Source organism: Lipotes vexillifer, unplaced genomic scaffold (genome assembly GCF_000442215.2).
Source record: "Lipotes vexillifer unplaced genomic scaffold, Lipotes_vexillifer_v1.1 scaffold1088, whole genome shotgun sequence".
Classification (NCBI taxonomy): Eukaryota; Metazoa; Chordata; class Mammalia; order Artiodactyla; family Lipotidae; genus Lipotes; species Lipotes vexillifer.
Genome location: NW_006779738.1, coordinates 79915 through 101348, shown reverse-complemented (window position 1 = coordinate 101348; position 21434 = coordinate 79915). Strand labels below are relative to the sequence as shown.

Sequence of the window (21434 nt, the reverse complement as noted above, 5' to 3'; positions counted from 1 at the left end):
TTTTTTGCGGTACGTGGGCCTCTCACTGTTGTGGCCTCTCCCGTTGCGGAGCACAGGCTCCGGATGCACAGTCTCAGCGGCCGTGGCTCACGGGCCCAGCCGCTCCGCGGCATGTGGGATCTTCCCGGACTGGGGCACGAACCTGTGTCCCCTGCATCGGCAGGCGGACTCTCAACCACTGCGCCACCAGGGAAGCCCCATTAAATTGTATATTTTTTTCTGTAAATATAATCATTACATGTTAGTACTGGAAGAGAACGTAGACATAACCTAAGCGAGGGTTGTTAGCTTTTTATTGCCTCTGACAGTTCGTTGAAATCTCTGGCTTCCTCTCGGTGTAATGTTTATAAGTGCACAAATTAAAATTACATAGATTGAAAAGGAAACCAAGTATATTGAAATGTGGTTATCAAAATATTATAAAATAGGTTTTTGATAAAGTAATATGTTTCTTTATGAACTCATTAAATACAAGATCTAGTACTTGGTCTAATAATTATTGAGAAGAAAAGACGTGTCTAAATATTTTTAAATAGCTACAACAGCTGTAATGTGATATGAAAATACCTGAAATCTTTATTGGTGACAAAATCGTAGCTACTACTAATCCTCTTAGTGTTTGTTGCTTAGATTACTGGTTGAAAGGAATGCTAAATTTCAGTTAGAAGTTAGTAAAAATAAAGGTGAATTTTCTCCCATCCAATTTACAGATTTTCTTTTTTGATTTCCACAGTAAGTGACTACATGACTTTTTTTAAAAAAGGAAAAATAAAGAAAACCAACCTAATCTCGCCACAATACTTATAAATAAATAATTTCCCTTGACTTATGTATTGCTTCAAAAGACCTTAATTGTATCGTATATATATTCAGAAATCCATGGAGACAGAAGGAACCTTGAGAGACCATGTAATAAATATACTCATCGTCGGTACAGATCTTTTCTTTTTTCTTTAAACCTTCAGATATATATTCCACCACTCCCCTTTGACCCTGTAACCCATATTCATTTTGTTTTAAAAGGCCAGTGATTAATAAGCACTTCCTGTTTTATTAGACCAATAAGTTATCCCACACACACCCCAAAATGGCTGTGCGTTTTTGTGTGTCTGTATTTGTGTGTATCTGTGCATGTGTAGGTGTATGCATATATGTGTGTATATATATACACACACACACACAAATATATATACACTGTGTATGTGTATACAGCCTTCACGTATTTAGTTTTATATTACCTTTAACTCTCTGATTTCTGGAAGAAGAGTACTACCAATATTTTGACTGCTTAGCTGAGCCCTATCTAGATAGCTCTGATAGTAGGAATTAATCCCTTCTACTTAAGATTCAGAGAAGAGCAGTATCTTTATTTTCTTAAAACCTTTGGTGTGCCTCTGTCATCTTATCATCTTGTATGTACTTTTTTTTTAATTGGGGTATAGTTGCTTTACAATGTTGTGTTAGTTTCTGCTGTACAATGAAATGAATCAACTATATGTATACATATATCCCCTCCCTCTTGGACCTCCCCACCCCCCATCCCACCCCCTAGGTCACCACAGAGCACCGAGCTGAGCTCCCGGCGCTATACAGCAGGTTTCCACCGGCTATCCATTTTACACATGGCAGTGCTCGTACGTCAATCCCAATCTCCCGGTTCTTCCTCCCGCCCCACCCCGCCCCGTGTCCACATGTCCATTCTCTACGTCTTCCTCTCTATTTCTGCCCTGCAAATAGTATTTCTTATTTGAAACCTCCAGCACACTGTATCTACATTCAAAGTAGCTGTTTCATCATGGCATGTAACAACATACTAACAAGCGGGAGCCACGCATTGCTTTAGCATTTTTTACATTTATGTTTAACCAAAATGTTGACCACAGAATCTGGACATCATTCTGAGAAAAGAGGAGAAAAATTAATAGTCACATGATTCCCACCAGTCCTTGGGTTTAGAGACCATGGTAATGGAAACTGAATTTCTGTCTGTAACATTAGCATATGGTAATCAGAGCTCTCGGATTGGAATGCTGTTTAAGGAACTCACTTTTGTAATGAAATCTGTGAATGGCATACAGGTGGGCCTTCTTCCGGTAGACTTGAACTAAGTATCTGAATCTCCAGATACTTACAGAGTGACATGAAGAGAATTAAGAGTATTATTTCCCCCTGATATTTATGCTGCCTATGGTGTTTTGTAAAGCAGCTCCCTTGTTCCAAGCCATGTGTATGTCCTGCTGCACTTAGAAATGTGCAAGTCTCTTGCTGTGACATGCTTATCACTATTTCGTGGTCAAGGTGACGTTCGTCACGTTTGTATGCACTGGATATTTTTTATCTTTATTTCAGAATCAAAGGATGTTTTTACTGTTTCTTATTTAACAAAAAACGAGATTTGTGTTCAGTGACCATGTGGTTTATCTATCTACTGTAGAAAATGCTTGACTACCTCAAGGAGAAAAAGGATGTGGGCTTCTTTCAGAGCCTTGCTGGCCTGATGCAGTCATGCAGGTAAGCACATGCTTTTCTTGCTTTGGTTCCACTCAGTGGTTGTGCCTTTTAAAGGACTTGTTTTACATTACTGAAAGCACTTATACAAAGAAGAATTTTTAATGATTAAACACACTTTTAAGTGGGACAAAAGTGTGGAAGTGTCTTATGTTCTATCTTGCTGTTAGGTGTTAGTAATGTTTTAATTACTAATTGTTCCACATTAATAATGTCTTAAAATAGTCTACCCTGTGCTTAAATAGGAACCTTGGAGAATTAATGTGTATTCTGCTTACTTGGAAATGAGTAGTGTATGATTTTTTTTTTTTTTTTTTTTTTTTTAATTTTTAGTTTTTTTTTTTTTTTTTTTTTTTTTTTAAATTATAGAGTTCTGCTTGTTGTTCTTTATTGCCTTTTTTTTTTTTTTTTTTTTTTTTTTAATTTATAGGGTTTTTTTTTTTTTTTTTTTTTCCTTTTTTTTTTTTTTTTTTTTTTTTTTACATCTTTATTGGGGTATAGTGTATGATTTTTAAAAGACAAAAAACAAAATTCTTTTTCATTTTATCTGGGAGCCATTAGACCACTTCTCATCTGCCCTAAATGAATGAGCCTTAACCATGATCATCATCATCATGTTCATCATTTTCTGTTTTTTACAGTCTTTGAAATCATTCAGACAGCATTTGACTAAGGAACCTGCCACATACTTAATGTTATTATTCCAACTGGAAAAACATGATCATTCTAATTATATTTCAGTATGTCTGCTAACTTTGTAATGTTCTCCCAAAGTTGAAACCCATCAATGCCATATGCTTGACTTTCACATGGATCATTTCAGTGTGGACCCTGGAGAGAAACTAGTCTGCTACTAGGAAAATATGGTTGGTAGGCATTGAGTCAGTGTATGTTTTCAGTATCTGATAACATTTGGTTCACGTTTCACGATACACAGGTTTTAGACATGTGCTCTCCTGAAGAAAGAAAACGTTCTCATTCTGTTAGGCCTCTAAATGTTTTCCTCCCTGTTATTGCAGTGTCCTAGACCTAAACGCATTTGAGCGACAGAACAAAGCTGAAGGACTTGGGATGGTGACCGAGGAAGGATCAGGTATCGATCACTTAAATTAAAAGCATCACGTGTCCCCACTTCTTCCCTGAAATTACCTTTGAGAGATACAAGATTATCTTTAAATAGACACAATGCTTATGTGACTCATTTAAAAGTTCATAGTGAGACACCCATGCAGTTCATACCCAAAACCCAATCTTTCCTGTTGGTCATTGACTCCTTTTTATTCCAGATCTACTGTCAGTGGCCTTTCCCCTAGTTGGGTAGTAAATAGATATCCCTTATTAGAGAATTATCTATAAAATTCTAAACCACCTGGATGAGCCACATTAGGAACCGTTTGACTTTCTTTGGCCACTTTAGCAAACTGTCAGGCTTTCAAATTCTTCTGTCTCCTTAGGATAGTGATGCTTTCAGATCCTTCAATCCACCACTAGTCTTACTATCTCCTCCCTTTTAGCCCAGTTATCCTTCTGTCTCATATATCCATGTCTTTGCAAGTCCAAATTGTTTAATGAAATAAAGAGTAATTTTTGTGTTTAAATAACTCTGATCGCTTAATTTACATGTGCATGACTCACCGATTCTTAGAGCTTCTCTCGCTATAAATAGATGTATGAACTAGAAAATTTAGCACACAGTGCATTTAAAGCAGAAATAACTATTGTTGCACATTCGTTTTGGTATTTATTAAGAAGAAAGTATCTTCACTATTTTTGGTTTTGATTTGTTTTTATTCTTTTGTGTTTGATTTTTAAATTAATTTAGTTTGAGTAAGGCCCTGTGTGTTTATCTGTTTTTGTTTGTTTGGTCTGGTTTGGAGTTGTCATCTTATCAGTGTATTAGTTTTGGAACATTGGGTCTTCTATAAAACTAATCTTATTGCAAAAAATAAATTTTCTCCCCTCTGCCATTTGTAGTCTGCTTGCCTTTCTGAAATATTTTAGAATTAACTAATCTCTCTAATTATCTCTGTATATCTTTGTTCTCACAATAGGAAAAATATTAGCTGCACTTTTCTTCCGGTATTTTAAAGATTATCATTTATACATATGCTAACACTGCTGCTTCTGTATATATCACCTGTGTAATTTTATTTTCTGCTTGGCATTTGAATGTATAGATTCAGTAATCAAGTATTCGTCACACGGTTATTTAATTGGGTTAGCTACCTTCAAGAAAAATCACCGGCAGAATTCTGAACTTACTCAGGTTTTCTGAAAATGGACATCAAGCCAAATGTCTTCATTACTAACCTTTGTGTCGACAGTTAACAACACCTGGCCTTGAGGGGCCCATCTGGAGAACTCAGAGCCATGACAAATCCCAGGTCCCATTAACTGCATGCCTCTAATGTCTCCCAGAAGTCCTGGGCATTTTCCAGCTGGAAAGTGCCTAAAAATGAGTCAGTTCTCCATCCAAAGTCTGACTTCCCTGTCATGGAATTAGAAATCCATTTCATTTTCCCCTGCAGTTTTTAGCTAATGTACCAGAGGCTCTGAACACAATTCCATTCATCATTCTGAATCACTCTTTACATCAGCTCCCCACAAAGAAATAGTGACCACACAGGTTTATTTTACTGGGCCTCCTAGCCGTTGTCTACCAGATATAGATGAGAATAACATTTGTGAGTCCCAAGTCAGAAATAACTTGATGAGAGTGACCATCCTAATGTGAGAATTAGTTCTGTCTCTCAATATGAGATTGGTTTGATTAGTTTACTCTTTTTAAAGACACACACAAAAACAATTTCCCAAATTGATTAACACGTTTTCTATTTTATTTCCTTACAAACAGCAAAGCAAAAACAAACTCTCAACTTCTTTCTTTTTCCCCATTTCCTTTTCTTTCGACTACCGTCAATGTACTATTCTCCCTTCCTCAGTCATCACTCATGAGCGTGGTAATTATTAAAAATGAACTGCCTTTTCTTCATTTGCTCCTTTATTTGTTGTTAGCTTTGTGTACAGTCTTGATAGTGACAGTTTTTGTGCATTTTTTCCTTTTATAGACCCTTTTAACAAGTAGATTGTTTACTTTCCATCATTATGCATCCTTTTCCTTTTAAAACTTATATATCAAGCTTTCCTTTTTTTTTTTTTCTCTCATCCTATGAGGATGTGCAGTTATTAACATATTAGACCTGAAGGGGCAACAAGCATTTAAATGATGGTTTTAGATTTGTTTGGTTCTGTTCTTTCATTTACAAAAAGTTCTGGTGGACCCAGTGTTTGCAGCTGTTGTGTAAATGAATGAATGTGTGCAACAGTCTCCCTGCGGCATTTCTGTCTTGGACATACTGTGGCTTTATGGCTGCACCAAGTGGTGCACGGGAAAATCAGTGCTGATCCAGTGTGTGCTGTGAATGGCTGAGTCTCATCTTAGCCATTGGGCTCTGCCACTTCCCTCCCAAGTATTGAGAGATCTGTAGAGTTTTTCTCTATTCTTTGAAAATATCACACATTAAAAACCTACCATAAAAACAAATTTTCATTCTTGAGACCGAATTTAAAGAACTGTAGAAACGGTAGCAAATGTTCACTCTTCAAGCTAGGATAATAACGAAGATGGCGCTGGTATTGCAAAGTAGTCTCTAAAAGACATGACATACGACGGGAATAAAGAAGGGATGAGAGTTTTTGAATAGTACCTAGTACGTCAGCAGGGCTTCAGAGATTAAGTTGTGCTTTCTGAATACACACTGTTGCCACAGTGTGTATTTTGCTCCAAAATATCTTTTAGGAGAATATATGCAGTGACAACTCATTCGCTGTAATGAATGGTACACTATTTCCCAGATTGAGAACACCTATACTGACTCTATCTTTTGGCATACTGTTAAAATTTCTGTTACACGACCATTCTTTTAAGCTTCTGCAACTATGAAGAAAAGTTTGTGCTCTCCAAGGAGAAAGGACATTGGTCATCCCTCTTGGTAAACATAGAAAAGGCTGAAAAATTCTAAATCTGTTAGTGATATCCTTGCTTCAAAGCTTGAGGCTTGTGCAGGCTTCAAAGCTTGAGGCTCAGGACTGAGAAAATAATATGATAGATCTAAATCTCCATCCTAACCAATTATCTTTATTAAGCTCAATCTCTTCCCGATGATGATAAAATGACCATAAATTATATTGCCATGGAAAATGTATAACTTGAATACATGAACTTTTTCATACCCACAACTTTCCCATGAGGTATTTTCCCTATTTTATAAATAAGGAGAGTGAGGGAGAGAAAGATAACATGGCTTGTCCAGGGTCACACAGCGAAGTGGCAGGGTCAAGGCTGAAATGCAGGCACTCTTCCTGTCTTTAATTTGCCCGTTCCACATGCCTACTCCCTTCCCCCTCATCCTTCAGTAGTCTTTGGGGGGCTTATTTTGTGTCCAGCATGTTGGCTTAGGTAGAGTTGTTGGTCCCTTAATGTAATGTCTCCTTTCAAAGACACCCATCTATTGCCGATTTTTGCATCCACTGTTGAAGTTTTAATATCACTTTTAAGCTTTTTATGGTTACACATGACATTCTTCATCTGGTGTTGAGATACCATTAGGGAATATGTGCTTCTTTAAGCTTTGTATACAGCTGTCCCTCTGTATTCATGAGGGGTTGGTTCCAGGACCTTCCCCTTCCTCCCCCCACCCCAGGCAGATATCAAAATCCACAGATGCTCAAGTCCCTGATATAAAGTGGCATAGCATGGTCATACCTCTGTATCTGCAGATACAGAAGGACCACTGTATCTGGATCTCAGACTAATTGTTTATATTCCTTTCTCTACACTGTTACTGTCCTGTAGCCCTATCCCACCTTACTAAATTTCCCCCATGTCTACAAAAGCCTGGACCTCCCCGTTGTTTTTGTGGTTTTTTTTAAAAAAAAGGTTCTTAAGCAAATGTGTTTAGATTTGTCACGTGCTCAGTGTTGTCCTCTCTGTATATTTTTTAGTCCTATGTGTTTTCTTTTAACATAGAGTGAAGTTCAAAACCAAAAACCTATATAAATCTTAGAAATTTCATTCCATCCTTGGATTTTTAATTTGTTTTTCCTCAGTACCATTTAACCTCATTAGTAATTCATGATGAGCTTGAAAGTGCAATTTTCCTTCTTTCAAACGTCTTCTTGGAATACAGTCGAAGATACTGCATTTTATTTTTGATCATTTGGCAGAGATCCTTGACTTCGTAAGCAAGAGAAATTGCGAAGCTGATCTGATTCCTCAGAAACTGTTTGATTTTCTAAACTGTTATATAAAATATTAATACAAGTTAAGCTTCTCAAATTTCCACCTGTAACTGATAACGTGTTGCATTGAGGTTCTTGCCGACGTATTTATAGTGACCTCATGAAGTTTATGTGAAGTTGAAGAAAAAAGGATTCCTTTTAATTAATTAATGAAAGGGATAATTAAAGCAATGTTTAAATATTGGCTACCCTAGTTTTTCGTTAGTGTTTTTAGTGCTTAATTATTTATTGGCTTTCTCCTGCCCCAGATTTTCAAAGTACTTTCCCAGGTGTAATCCAGTGCCAACATCTGGGTTCTGACTATATTACTCTGCAGTTCCTATGGGTAAACTTTCTCTTCAAGAAAAAGCCTGTAGTTCATGGCACTAAATAGATTGTCTTTTAACATCCTTGCAGTTTTTAAACTTTGAAGCAGCCATTTAAATTTGAGTGGCTATTACGTGCTAGACACTGTCCTAGGCACTGGCGTTCTATAGGAGTCCAGTATTGTGTAGACAGACTTGTAAACAAGCAACTTCAGAAAAATGCCCTCTGTGTAAGAGAGAACTGAGTTGATACTTTGCCAGGTCACCATAGACATAACACGTAGCCTGAAGTAGAAATTTATCTGGTAGATAAGGAAGGCAAAGAAAGGCATTCCAGTGGAAGGAATTAGCATCAGCGTATGCAAAGTTTAAGGTACAAGACATACCAGAGGACAGTAACCAACCTGTTGGTGCAGTAATGCACCCCCTAGAAGATGGAAAGATCGTTTGTGAGAGGCGCTGAAGGACCTTCTTTGCTCTTCCCAGGCATTTGTACTTTCTTTCTGAGACCCTGGACAGCCATTAAAGAAATAACACTTAAGTGATACATTATGTTTTGTGTGATGATCCGCCTGGAATTAAATTCCTACATTCACTGTTCAAAATGCTTCCAGTAGAACCTACTCACCCTAAAAGGCACAGATCTCTCCTTTCTCAGTAATGCTAGTGTATTAAATAGGCATGGAGTTCTCCAAAGATAGTGGTCACCACCATTTCCTTCACGGCAGCTGGGGAACTCTGCTTAACGGTAGACTGCAGGGAATTATTCAGAGTATGCTTTCCATAATTACTGTTACAGGAGTCAGTCTGTTTATCAGGAAGAGTGTTATAATTGGATTGCCTATAGCTGTTGTTGTCAGCAACAGGGTGTAAGATGGGTGTCCCATGCGAAGACACGGAGATCAGTTAGGATGCTGGTGGATGGAATGGGTGAAGGACATTAAGGATTTCAGTTAGAGGAATGACAACTGAAAGGCACTAAGAGAAGGCTACAAGAAGATGCACACTATTGAATATTAGATATAGGATGGATAAATAACAATACCCTGTGATAAGAAAAGAATGTGTATATATATATATATATATATATATATATATATATATATATATATATATAACTGAGTCTCTGCTGTACAACAGAAATTAATACAACATTGTAAATCAACTATATTTCAGTAAAAAAAAGAAAGAAAAAAAAGAGACCGCTATAAGAGAAACAATCTGCAAATCATGTTTGAAAGCAAAAGATTTCTTCCCCCACAGCTAACCTATAACTTTAATTCTGTTTTCCATCGGTCACACCTAAGTTTTTTCACACACAGTGGTCATTGGTATTATCTAGGAATGCATTTTATACACTGGTGTCAGGTTGTTACCTTAGATTAAATACATGTACTTAATGGAATTATGAATGATTTATCATATCCACAACCCACCAGTATTCTATGTTTTAGAAATCTAAAGGTTGTTTTTTAATGACTGCATGCCATTAAAACGTCACATTTATTCCTACTGTGTTTTGCATATTTCAAAGCAACTGTACTTGTTTGGACCAATTTGATTCTCCCAGCAGCCCTATGAATTCAGGAAGTCAGGAGACTGTTCATTTCCATATCAAAATGATGAAACAAAGACTCAGAAAGGTGAATTGACTTTTCTAAAGCCACGTGTCTAGAATATGGTTTTCCTTGGGTTCTAAAATTCATAAAAACAAGTTAGGGGTTCACAATTTAAATAATGTACAGTAAGTGTAATGATTGTTAGTTAGATTGATTGCTGATGTGAGCTCTATGAAGTGTAGAAACTATGGCACACTGGATTCAGAAGGACCATACAATATCGAAATTACCTGTTTATTGCCTGACTGTGACCTTCTTGAGGTTAGGGATTGTGTCCATTGGTCTTTTTTGTGCCTAGCACCTCACAAGGTGCCTAGCGTCTCACAAGGTGCCTAGCATGTAGGAGACTGTGAATGTTTGCTGAAGTTTACTGAATTCAAGTCCTTTACTTGTTAATAGCTGTAGGACAGTAGTCAAGTTACTTAATTTCTCGGTTGTTTACCAAACCACAAAATGGGATCGTATCACCTCATTTGTAGGACTTTTGTAAACCTGAAATGAAATGATGAGAAAATATATCTAGCACAATGCCTAGCACACCGTAGTCACTAACTAAATGTTAATCGTAAATCCATTTCAGATTTTTTATTCTTCGTTAGTTGAGCTGTAATATTATTCAAGCAGCCATATTTAGACCATTTAAGCAATGATATTAAAACTACCCACATGGAATCAAATACCTGACTTTTCACTATTTAAAAATATTTTTAACCTTTATCCTTCAGTGTTTTCATATACAAAATAAACATTTAAGTCCCCTAAAGATTAGTAAGTAATCAGAATTATTTCCTCCATGGCAATGGGGGGCTCTTGAGAGCTGTTTAACAATAGATTACAGGGAATTATTTGATGCAGCCAGTGTCATGTTTCATGCTACTCACCCTTTTATCTCTGCATCATTAGAGATGCTGACCCTACAATGATGGGGATCTTAGTCTTCTGGAGTCTATTGATGCTAATTCAATTGTTTATATATATATTAGTCTTTTTATTTATTTCATTAATTTTAGAACAGTTATTGATAATGAATTATTAACAGTTAAATCAAGCTTTGTCTGGAGATAAGTCTGCAGACTTTGAGCTATATCCATGGATATTCTAGGTAAAAATTCTAAGTAAAAACAACTGTTTTTATTGAACTTAAACACTTGTGTACTTTTCTATTAGTTGGATAAACCGATTGTGAGTAGAAAAGCCTTTAAAAGTGCGTTAACTTTATTAGATCTCTAAATGAGGAATTACTTTTTATTGGTAGCTTGAACAAATAAGGTCTACCTAATATTATTTCCAGGTGAAAACTTACATTTTTGAAAATATTTGGTCCATTAAAATTAAGGTGGCTTTTTGAAAATATAAACACATTGAATACCTGTGTTCACAAAACTATATTTATCCTGTAGGCATGTTGTTCCCATCTTTATTTAGTGTCATTACCACTGCTACTAATAATATTAACCTCTCCACAATTGATAAAAAATGGTCATATAGATTGTGCAGAGCCAGTGAGGTAGACAGTGTACGCTTTACATTCATTTTATAGGTGAGAAAACTGAGGCACAAAGAGCAAACTCATCATCACAACAGTATTGAAATAACTCTCTCTTTATTACAGTGTTAGAAGTTATAAGCCCCTTATAATTAAAAATAAAGCCAAAGGAATGCCCTTCACACTATCTACATTTGGCCATCATGCAGCTATTGCAAATAATATTTTTAAAATGTAAGAGCACTTTCAACTACATTTTACTCCATTTTGTTATTTATTATCAACCTTAGTTTCCATCTTACAATGGAATTTCTTTTGCATACATCACAAAATAGACTGTTGCTCGTGTACCTTCTGCAGACATAAAGCCATCATCCATCTCTGTTCCTGCACTGCCTACATGCAGCATGGGCAATGGCAGCATTTTAATCAGATAGTAATGTGTTCATTAAGCAATAGCACCTTAGTGGATACGATAACCTGGTGTCAACTGATGGTAAATGAAGGCTTGACCTGCCCCTCCCCCCCACCCCGCCTTTCCCTCTTGTTCTGCTGTGTGCAGCGTGTCCTATGTAAGTGAAGTTACTTGTATGTGTTTCGGTATACAGTCCGGAAAATACTGTGCATGCCAACAAAAAAATAACCTTATGTTATAAATCAATGTGCATCGTACAGAGCATTTTCAGGCACACTGGTAGACTACATGTTAATTTATTTGTGTTAACTTTTCTGAATACTTTCTACCAAGGGTTACTTACTCCACATTGAATATGTGAACACTGAAAGTATGTCCGTGGTTTTATTGATTCAATTTTCTAAAAAACGAAAAAACCAAAACAAAACATTTTAGATGGGTTCACAAGGAAAGAGTCAATAAGTCTGTGCAACTAACTCATAACAGTTTGATTTAAATAGCATTTTAAAGTATCATCATGAAATGATACTAAGTGTAATCAATGAAGAGTTTAGTTTATTAGCCTAGGCTGTTTCCTTTTTTCCTATCCTGTCATGAGTGTGAACATGGAGGAATGGGCTTATCAGCCATGTATTGAGATTCAAAACAATGTGCATTTAACACATTAAACTTGCCACATCGCATTTGTAGACGTGGTGATCTTAATTTGGTCACCAAATATAATATCTTGCAGGCCAACAGGGAAACCAGTACAGTGATTTTATGTACTTTTTTTAATGTTTATATTAGTTTTCAAAATGGTTTTGCTTCCTAACCCTCCCATTATATGAAGCCTCTCACTTTGAAAGTCACAGACTGCAGACTGGTAAGTCCATCAACTCTGTCATTATGATCATTCATAATTTTAGTTCCAGTAAACACATGATCATTGCATAGTTTTCTTTCTTAGCCCAAAGTATTTCCAGTCTGAAAAGTTATTATTATTTTTTTAAATACATGAGTATATTCATTCACTTGCCAAACAACATTTCTTTTTTTTTTTTTTTTTTTTTTTGGTCATTTTCCTTTCTAAACAAATTGAGATTCCAGAGCATACACTCATGATGTTGACAGTGTTTTTCTCACGGACACTCTATGCTTTTAAAATCAGCTTTCATTTGTGTGGTGCCTGTTTTTTGTTTGTTTCCTTCTTTGTGTTTTTGCTTTCAAAGTAACTTGTGATCAAGATACATTTAAATTGAAATGTAGGTGAAAGATCGGAACCCTTTTCTGAGGCTTCATCCTTGCCCCACATGTATAGTTAGTGTTGAAATGATGCAGAGCACCTCCTATGGCACTGAGATGTCCTCCTTTTCACATTTCTTTGTTAGATTTAGCTCTCCTAGCAGGAGCCAGCGAAGTTTATCTTTTGGTTTGGTATTTAGAATTAGATCTGCTTGTCAGTTCTTTCTCCTCTGGAAGGAATGCTCCAACCAATGAGCTCTCTATTTAGACAAGCTCATGAGAGAGTTAAGTGAAATGAGTTAAAAAACATTTTCCAGTCATCCAGGGTTTTCACAAAAGTCCTTTCATTAATATTTGAATAAAAGAAACTCTTGGTCCTGTTTTATATATGTACTGAATACTTCTGCATTGAATCATTTGGTCAGACTTTGGGAACAAAGCAGATTTAACTTCCACATTTGTAAGAGATGCAGAGATCATTCCTACACAAATCTTACCAAAAAGAAAAAAAGAAAGATAGAAAGAAAGAAAAAAAAAGTTTAAGTCTCTAATCTCTTCAGGTTGTTTCTAAAATGTTGCCAAACCCATGCTGCTACTTTTAACAGAGAGATATCTGAGTTTTTAAGATCCAAGTGTTCTTTTCTTACCAAGAAAAAGTGCATCTATCTGTCAAGCGCATGATCTTATGAGCTTCAGATAGAAAAGTGGCTATGATTTGTGACTGTTTTGGGTTCAGAACGATGCTACATCAACATGCAAGTTTGATGGAGGTGGGGATAGAAAGGGAGGGCGAGGCTAAGGTGGTTGATAACATTGGGTTCCTCTGGACTTCCTGCAGGAGAAAAGGTTCTGCAGGATGATGAATTCACCTGTGACCTCTTCCGCTTCTTGCAACTGCTTTGTGAGGGACACAACTCAGGTTTGTGAGACCCCAGACCATCGGTGGTACCCAGGAATAAGCATTTTGAAGCAACAATAGGAGTCTGTTAGTTCCAATTATGCTTCTTCCCTTGGGTCAAGAAACAGTTCTTGAACATTACCTGCTGTGTAGGCGCTGGGAAATTTTCTGTATCGCATTGCCTCTTTCAAAGTCCTTTGCTAGCCCTTTCATTTAATTCTTTTTTTTCTTTAATTAATTAATTAATTAATTTATTTATTTATTTTTGGCTGCACTGGGTCTTCGTTGCCGCGCACGGGCTTTCTCTGGTTGCGCCGAGCGGGGGCTACTCTTTGTTGCGGTGCACAGGCGTCTCATTGTGGTGGCTTCTCTTGTTGCAGGACACAGGCTCTAGGGTGCGTGGGCTTCCGTAGTTGTGGCTCGTGGGCTCTAGCGCACAGGCTCAGTAGTTGTGGCGCGCGGGCTCAGTAGTTGTGGCGCACAGGCTTAGTTGCTCCGCGGCATGTGGGGGCCTTCCCGGACCGGGGCTCGAACCCATGTCCCCTGCATTGGCAGGTGGATTCCTAACCACTGCGCCACCAGGGAAGTCCCTCACTTAATTCTTATTAGTTGTTCTCATGCTAGAGAAGACAACTGATAGGTGAAGAAAGATGTAGATTAGATAGATAGCTATAGAGACAGACGTAGCTCTGTTTCTTTTTTTACCACTTATCTTACTGGGGGAATCTACTTCGTTGTGTAACTTTGCATGATGTATTTACATTCATTGTTTATATATCTGGTTCTCCGCCAAGCTTGTGTATCCGTGAAGGCAGGAACTTGATCTTGATTTTTGCTTCCCCAGCACTTAACACAGTACTAAGGAATAAGGGGTTATGGAATAAATCACTTAATTACTCTGTCCTACAGGATGGAAGTTGTTTTCAGTCATTCACATGCCCAGAGCCCTAGAGCTAGGAATCAAGAAACAGGTGTTAACAACCTCTTAGATGAAGTTTGAATATTGATATTCTGTGAAGCACCTAGATTTGTTTTTGAGGTACTCACTTTGTATGGAAAATATAAATTATTCAGTATTAAAACTATCAGATATAACAGTGTACGTAGCCATGGTGATTTTGCTGGAGACATCATTTGCTTTTGGAGTTATTCAAAGAACTCATTTTAAATTTTTGAATGCGCTTTAATAACATCTTTTGATCTTATGTAGATTTTCAAAATTATCTGAGAACTCAGACTGGCAATAATACGACTGTCAACATAATCATCTCTACCGTAGACTACCTACTGAGAGTTCAGGTACGTTGCTTTATGTTAGTCACAAATTAAGGGGTTGGTTGGTTGGCAAGATATGGTGGAGTTGTGAAACTGACATGTTGAAATGTGTTTTGATTTATGAGGTCAGAATTTGTAGAGGTATTTTGTCTTTGATCACAGTCTTTCCCCAAGTCTTAGGTTGAAACTGCCACTATTGTCTTTGCCTCTGATCCTGGCTCTTACTTGGCTTATTTTCTTTCTGTAAGTGGGAATATTTTTTTCCTACAGTTTTTAGCTTGATGGCATTTTAAATTCCTTTTCAATTTGTAAAGCATGAACATGCTCTGTTCCTTCTTCCGCAGTTGATAGATAAATAGGAGAAGAATATTTGAAACATTACTAAAAATGGGAAAGAAAGGCTTTCAAACTACTTACCATACACTTAAATTTAATAGCATAAGGTTAGTTCTTTTCAACTCTTGAAATATTTGCATTAATTTAAAAATTCAGCTTAACACGTCATCATTTAAAAGTATCTTTGATAGTGTAGTAATGTTTTACACATTACTAGAACCGAATCTGAAGGTGTAGGCCTCTTAAGTAATAAGATTTTATATAACCTTTATTTCCTTCACTTTATTTATAAGGAAGTCAGATATAGTACTTTTAAAAACTGCAAATTCAAACTCTGTTTCTCCCTTAATCTTTGCATATGTAAAAGCACAACACTCTTACTTAAAGCTTAATGAGAAAAAAGTCCATTTTTGAAGCAAATATATCAAGAAGCATTGCTGAAAATATATTTGTGATTTTCAAAATCATGTCTCAAACCTAAATGGTAGCCCAAATCGTATTATTCATTTAGGCAACTAAAGTTCCTTCACAAGATAAGTTATTGTTGAATATATCCTGTTGGGAAAGATTGGTCTTATTTAGATGTTTGTTTACAGTTGTTGTCAGTATTTATAAGGAGTCCAACTAGTTTCTTCAGGGGCAGTTACACAAGCCAGGAACATCCTGGAATTCTCAGCAAAGAAATGTTATTGGCTTTGTTGGAGAGAAAGAAGACCAAATATCTGAAACTCAGAAATATTGTTCTATGATTTGTCTAATTTCTGTGCTCACATAGTAAACACCTAACTGCTCTATGGATAAATATGCATTAATGTTATGAATCCTTATGTTTGTGAAGTTCAAGGTCATCAGAGACAGAAAGTCATTTTAAAAGCTAAGTTTTCTACTTCTAATCTTCTCTCCAGTTGTTATTTATATCTAGGGAGGATGTCACCATATTTTATGTTTAGGAAAATCATTGACAATAGTACTTACCTTGCAGATATTTTTGTTTGCTTCCAATCTGTTATTTAAAATGATTTCCTATTACTGAGTCCAGAACTGGACAGGTCTTTGGTAGCTTCAGATGGTGCCTTAATCCTATCATGTCTCTTTTCCAGGAATCAATCAGTGACTTCTATTGGTATTACTCTGGGAAAGATGTCATTGATGAACAGGGACAAAGGAATTTCTCCAAAGCGATTCAAGTAGCAAAACAAGTCTTTAACACGCTTACAGAGTATATTCAGGTAAACCTTTAAACATTTCTGTTACTTGAAGAAGGAAAGAAAGAGAGAAAAGAGAGTCAACTGGTTAGCATTGAATTCCTTGGGAAAATGCAATATGCTAAAGTATTTTCCTGCTCTCATCCACATTCTTACTGACCCCTTCCATAGATTCTTAGCCAATTGGCCATTTAAAATACTCACTTGAGATGTGAATTTATATGGAATGAACCTGCTTTACCACTTGGCAGGTTGGGATATCATGAACTCCTTCAAGACATGAACCATGATGTTGACTGTGTCATACTTCCAGGGTCTGGTATATATATTAAGCACTCAATAAATATTAGGGAAGGAGGGGAGAGAAGAAGTGAAGGAAGGAGGGCAGAGTTGTAAACCACTTTTTATAGTATTCCAGTGAAAATAAGGAAGCAGTTTCATAGAAACTTTATGAAAAAGAAAAGAGCATTTAAAAACTTCATTTTAATACATGTATGTGTGTATTGTTGACTGAAAAAAAATGTGCAACCTAGGAGTTGAGAATTATTTTTATCTAGAGGACTTACTGAGGACTTAAGCCTGGGATGCAGCCTCTCAGATAGCTTTGAGGGACTGCTACGAAAAGGTAAGGGAGGCTATATAGGATATATAGGGTTTTTTGGCAAAAACAAGAAAACAAACAAACAGCAACAAAAAAAAAACAGGGAGTCCGAACGTCAAAAGATTACCGTTAATTAAAGAAAATCAAACATCTTAAGTTAATGAATTAGGTGCTTTTCTGTGTATGGGAAGATGCAAGAATTGGGGCTCATTGAAATCATTCCTTTGATGGGAACCTTTAATACCTAGGGCCAGTATCCTGCTTTTCTCCATCCTGAATCCCCTTAGGGTGCACACTCACGGGGCAGCTGCAGTAGCTGATGTCTTGATGGCGGCAACATCCTTTGTTTACTGAAACGGCAGGCAACATTCTTTCTCCAGAGTATATTTACACACATATCTGTGTGTGTATATATATAAAATTATATAACATGATAATGTATATAATATAGGTAAAATTCCAAATTCCATGAATAATATACCTTTTTCTTTTTCACCGTGATTTGCTTTCTATTCTTCTTGGGGTAGACGTCTAGTCTTTTTTTTTTTTTTTTTACATCTTTATTGGAGTATAATTGCTTTACAATGATGTGCTAGTTTCTGCTTTATAACAAAGTGAATCAGTTATACATACACATATGTTCCCATATATCTTCCCTCTTGCGTCTCCCTCCCTCCCACCCTCCCTATCCCCCCCCTCTAGGTGGTCACAAAGCACACCGAGCTGATCTCCCTGTGCTATGTGGCTGCTTCCCACTAGCTGTCTATTTTACCTTTGGTAGTGTATATATGTCCATGCCACTCTCTCGCTTTGTCACAGCTTACCCTTCCCTCTTCCCATATCCTCAAGTCCATTCTCTAGTAGGTCTGTGTCTTTATTCCTGTTCTACCACTAGGTTCTTCATGACATTTTTTTTTTCTTAAATTCCATGTATATGTGTTAGCATACGGTATTTGTCTTTCTCTATCTGACTTACTTCACTCTCTATGACTGACTCTAGATCCATCCACCTCATTACAAATAGCTCAATTTCGTTTCTTTTTATGGCTGAGTAATATTCCATTGTATATATGTGCCACATCTTCTTTATCCATTCATCCGATCTTAGTGGAAATGCTTTCAGTTTTTCACCATTGAGGACGATGTTGGCTGTGGGTTTGTCATATATGGCCTTTATTATGTTGAGGAAAGTTCCCTCTATGCCTTCCTTCTGGAGGGTTTTTATCATAAATGGAGGTTGAATTTTGTCAAAAGATTTCTCTGCATCTATTGAGATGACCATATGGTTTTTCTCCTTCAATTTATTAATATGGTGTATCACGTTGATTGATTTGCGTATATTGAAGAATCCTTGCATTCCTAGAATGTACCCCACTTGATCATGGTGTATGATCCTTTTAATGTGCTGTTGGATTCTGTTTGCTAGTATTTTGTTGAGGATTTTTGCATCTGTATTCTTCAGTGATATCGGCCTGTAGTTTTCTTTCTTGGTGACATCCTTGTCTGGTTTTGGTATCAGGGTGACGGTGGCCTCGTAGAATGAGTTTGGGAGTGTTCCTCCCTCTGCTATATTTTGGAAGAGGTTGAGAAGGACAGGTGTTAGCTCTTCTCTAAATGTTTGATAGAATTCGCCTGTGAAGCCATCTGGTCCTGGGCTTTTGTTTGTTGGAAGATTTTTAATCACAGTTTCAATTTCAGTGCTTGTGATTGGTCTGTTTATATTTTCTGTTTCTTCCTGGTTCAGTCTCGGAAGGTTGTGCTTTTCTAAGAATTCGTCCATTTCTTCCAGGTTGTCCATTTTATTGGCATAGAGTTGCTTGTAGTAATCTCTCATGATCCTTTATATTTCTGCAGCGTCAGTTGTTACTTCTCCTTTTTCATTTTTAATTCTTTTGTTTGAGTCTTCTGCCTTTTTTTCTTGATGAGTCTGGCTAATGGTTTATCAATTTTGTTTATCTTCTCAGAGAACCAGCTTTTAGTTTTATTGATCTTTGCTATCATTTCCTTCATTTATTTTTCATTTATTTCTGATCTGATCTTTATGATTGCTTTTCTACTGCTAACTTTGGGGTTTTTTTGTTCTTCTTTCTCTGATTGCTTTAGGTGTAAGGCTAAGTTGTTTATTCGAGATGTTTCCTGTTTCTTAAGGTAGGCTTGTATTGCTATAAACTTCCCTCTTAGAACTGCTTTTGCTGCATCCCATAGGTTTTGGGTCATCGTGTCTCCATTGTCATTTGTTTCTAGGTATTTTTTTGATTTCCTCTTTGATTTCTTCAGTGATCACTTCGTTATTAAGTAGTGTATTGTTTAGCCTCCATGTGTTTGTATTTTATACAGATCTTTTCTTGTAATTGATATCTAGTCTCATAGCGTTGTGGTCGGAAAAGATACCTGATACAATTTCAGTTTTCTTAAATTTACCAAGGCTCGATTTGTGACCCAAGATATGATCTATCCTGGAGAATGTTCCATGAGCACTTGAGAAGAATGTGTATTCTGTTGTTTTTGGATGGAATGTCCTATAAATATCAATTAAGTCCATCTTGTTTAATGTATCATTTAAAGCTTGTGTTTCCTTATTTATTTTCATTTTGGATGATCTGTCCTTTGGTGAAAGTGGGGTTTTAACGTCCACTACTATGAATGTGTTACTGTCGATTTCCCCTTTTATGGCTGTTACTATTTGCCTTATGTATTGAGGTGCTCCTATGTTGGGTGCATAAATATTTACAATTGCTATACATACACAAAAATAAGCTCAAAATGGATTAAAGACCTAAATGTAAGGCCAGAAACTATCAAACTCTTAGAGGAAAACATAGGCAGAACACTCTATGACATAAATCACAGCAAGATCCTTCTTGACCCATCTCCTAGAGTAATGGAGATAAAAACAAAAATAAACAAATGGGACCTAATGAAACTTCAAAGCTTTTGCACAGCAAAGGAAACCATAAACAAGACCAAAAGACAGCCCTCAGAATGGGAGAAAATATTTGCAAATGAATCAACTGACAAAGGATTAATCTCTAAAATTTACAGGCAGCTCATGCAGCTCAATAACAAAAAAATAAACAACCCAATCCAAAAATGGGCAGAAGACCTAAATAGACATTTCTCCAAAGAAGATATACAGACTGCCAACAAACACATGAAAGAATGCTCAACATCATTAATCATTAGAGAAATGCAAATCAAAACTACAATGAGATATCATCTCACACCAGTCAGAATGGCCATCATCAAAAAATCTAGAAACAATAAATGCTGGAGAGGGTGTGGAGAAAAGGGAACACTCTTGCACTGCTGGTGGGAATGTGAATTGGTACAGCCACTATGGAGAACAGTATGGAGGTTCCTTAAAAAACTACAAATAGAACTACCATATGACCCAGCAATCCCACTACTGGGCATATACCCTGAGAAAACCATAATTCAAAAAGAGTCATGTACCAAAATGTTCATTGCGGCTCTATTTACAATAGCCAGGAGATGGAAACAACCTAAGTGTCCATCATCGGATGAATGGATAAAGAAGATGTGGCACATACATACAATGGAATATTACTCAGCCATAAAAAGAAACGAAATTGAGCTATTTGTAGTGAGGTGGATGGACCTCGAGTCTGTCATACAGAGTGAAGTAAGTCAGAAAGAGAAAGACAAATACCGTATGCTAACACATATATATGGAATCTAAAAAAAATGGTCAGAAGAACCTAGGGGCAAGATGGGAATAAAGATGCAGACCTACTAGAGAATGGACTTGAGGATATGAGGAGGGGGAAGGGTAAGCTGTGACAAAGTGAGCGAATGGCATGGACATATATACACTACCAAACGTAAAATTGATAGCTAGTGGGAAGCAGCCGCATAGCACAGGGAGATCAGCTTGGTGCTTTGCGACCACCTAGAGGGGTGGGATAGGGAGGGTGGGAGGGAGGGAGATGCAAGAGGGAAGAGGTATGGGAACATATGTATATGTATAACTGATTCACTTTGTTACAAAGCAGAAACTAACACACCATTGTAAAGCAATTATACTCCAGTAAAGATGTAAAAAATAAATAAATAAAATCTCTCCCTTTTTCAGAAAGCAAAACATTGCCATTTTCTAGGAGACTAGTCAGTCATCTTTCCTTTCTATCTTCGATCTCCATGGCCAATATTCCTCTGACTCAGTCACTGTGATTGAAGTGCCATGTGCAAGGATAATATAGGAGGACGAAACGTTCAGTTTGCTTTGTTAGAAAACATAATC

General features: G+C 36.8%; 1 protein-coding gene across 1 annotated transcript in view; it reads left to right on the top strand.

Moving 5' to 3' along the window:
* The window catches only part of RYR2 (ryanodine receptor 2), a 523123-nt gene that overhangs the window by 443636 nt on the left and 58053 nt on the right, over positions 1-21434 (top strand). Inside the window, exons 84-88 of the mRNA XM_007452954.1 lie at positions 2435-2511; positions 3528-3601; positions 13697-13777; positions 14967-15055; positions 16468-16596. Of these exons, the coding sequence (XP_007453016.1) occupies positions 2435-2511; positions 3528-3601; positions 13697-13777; positions 14967-15055; positions 16468-16596 (450 nt within the window). The remainder of the gene's footprint in view (positions 1-2434; positions 2512-3527; positions 3602-13696; positions 13778-14966; positions 15056-16467; positions 16597-21434) is intronic.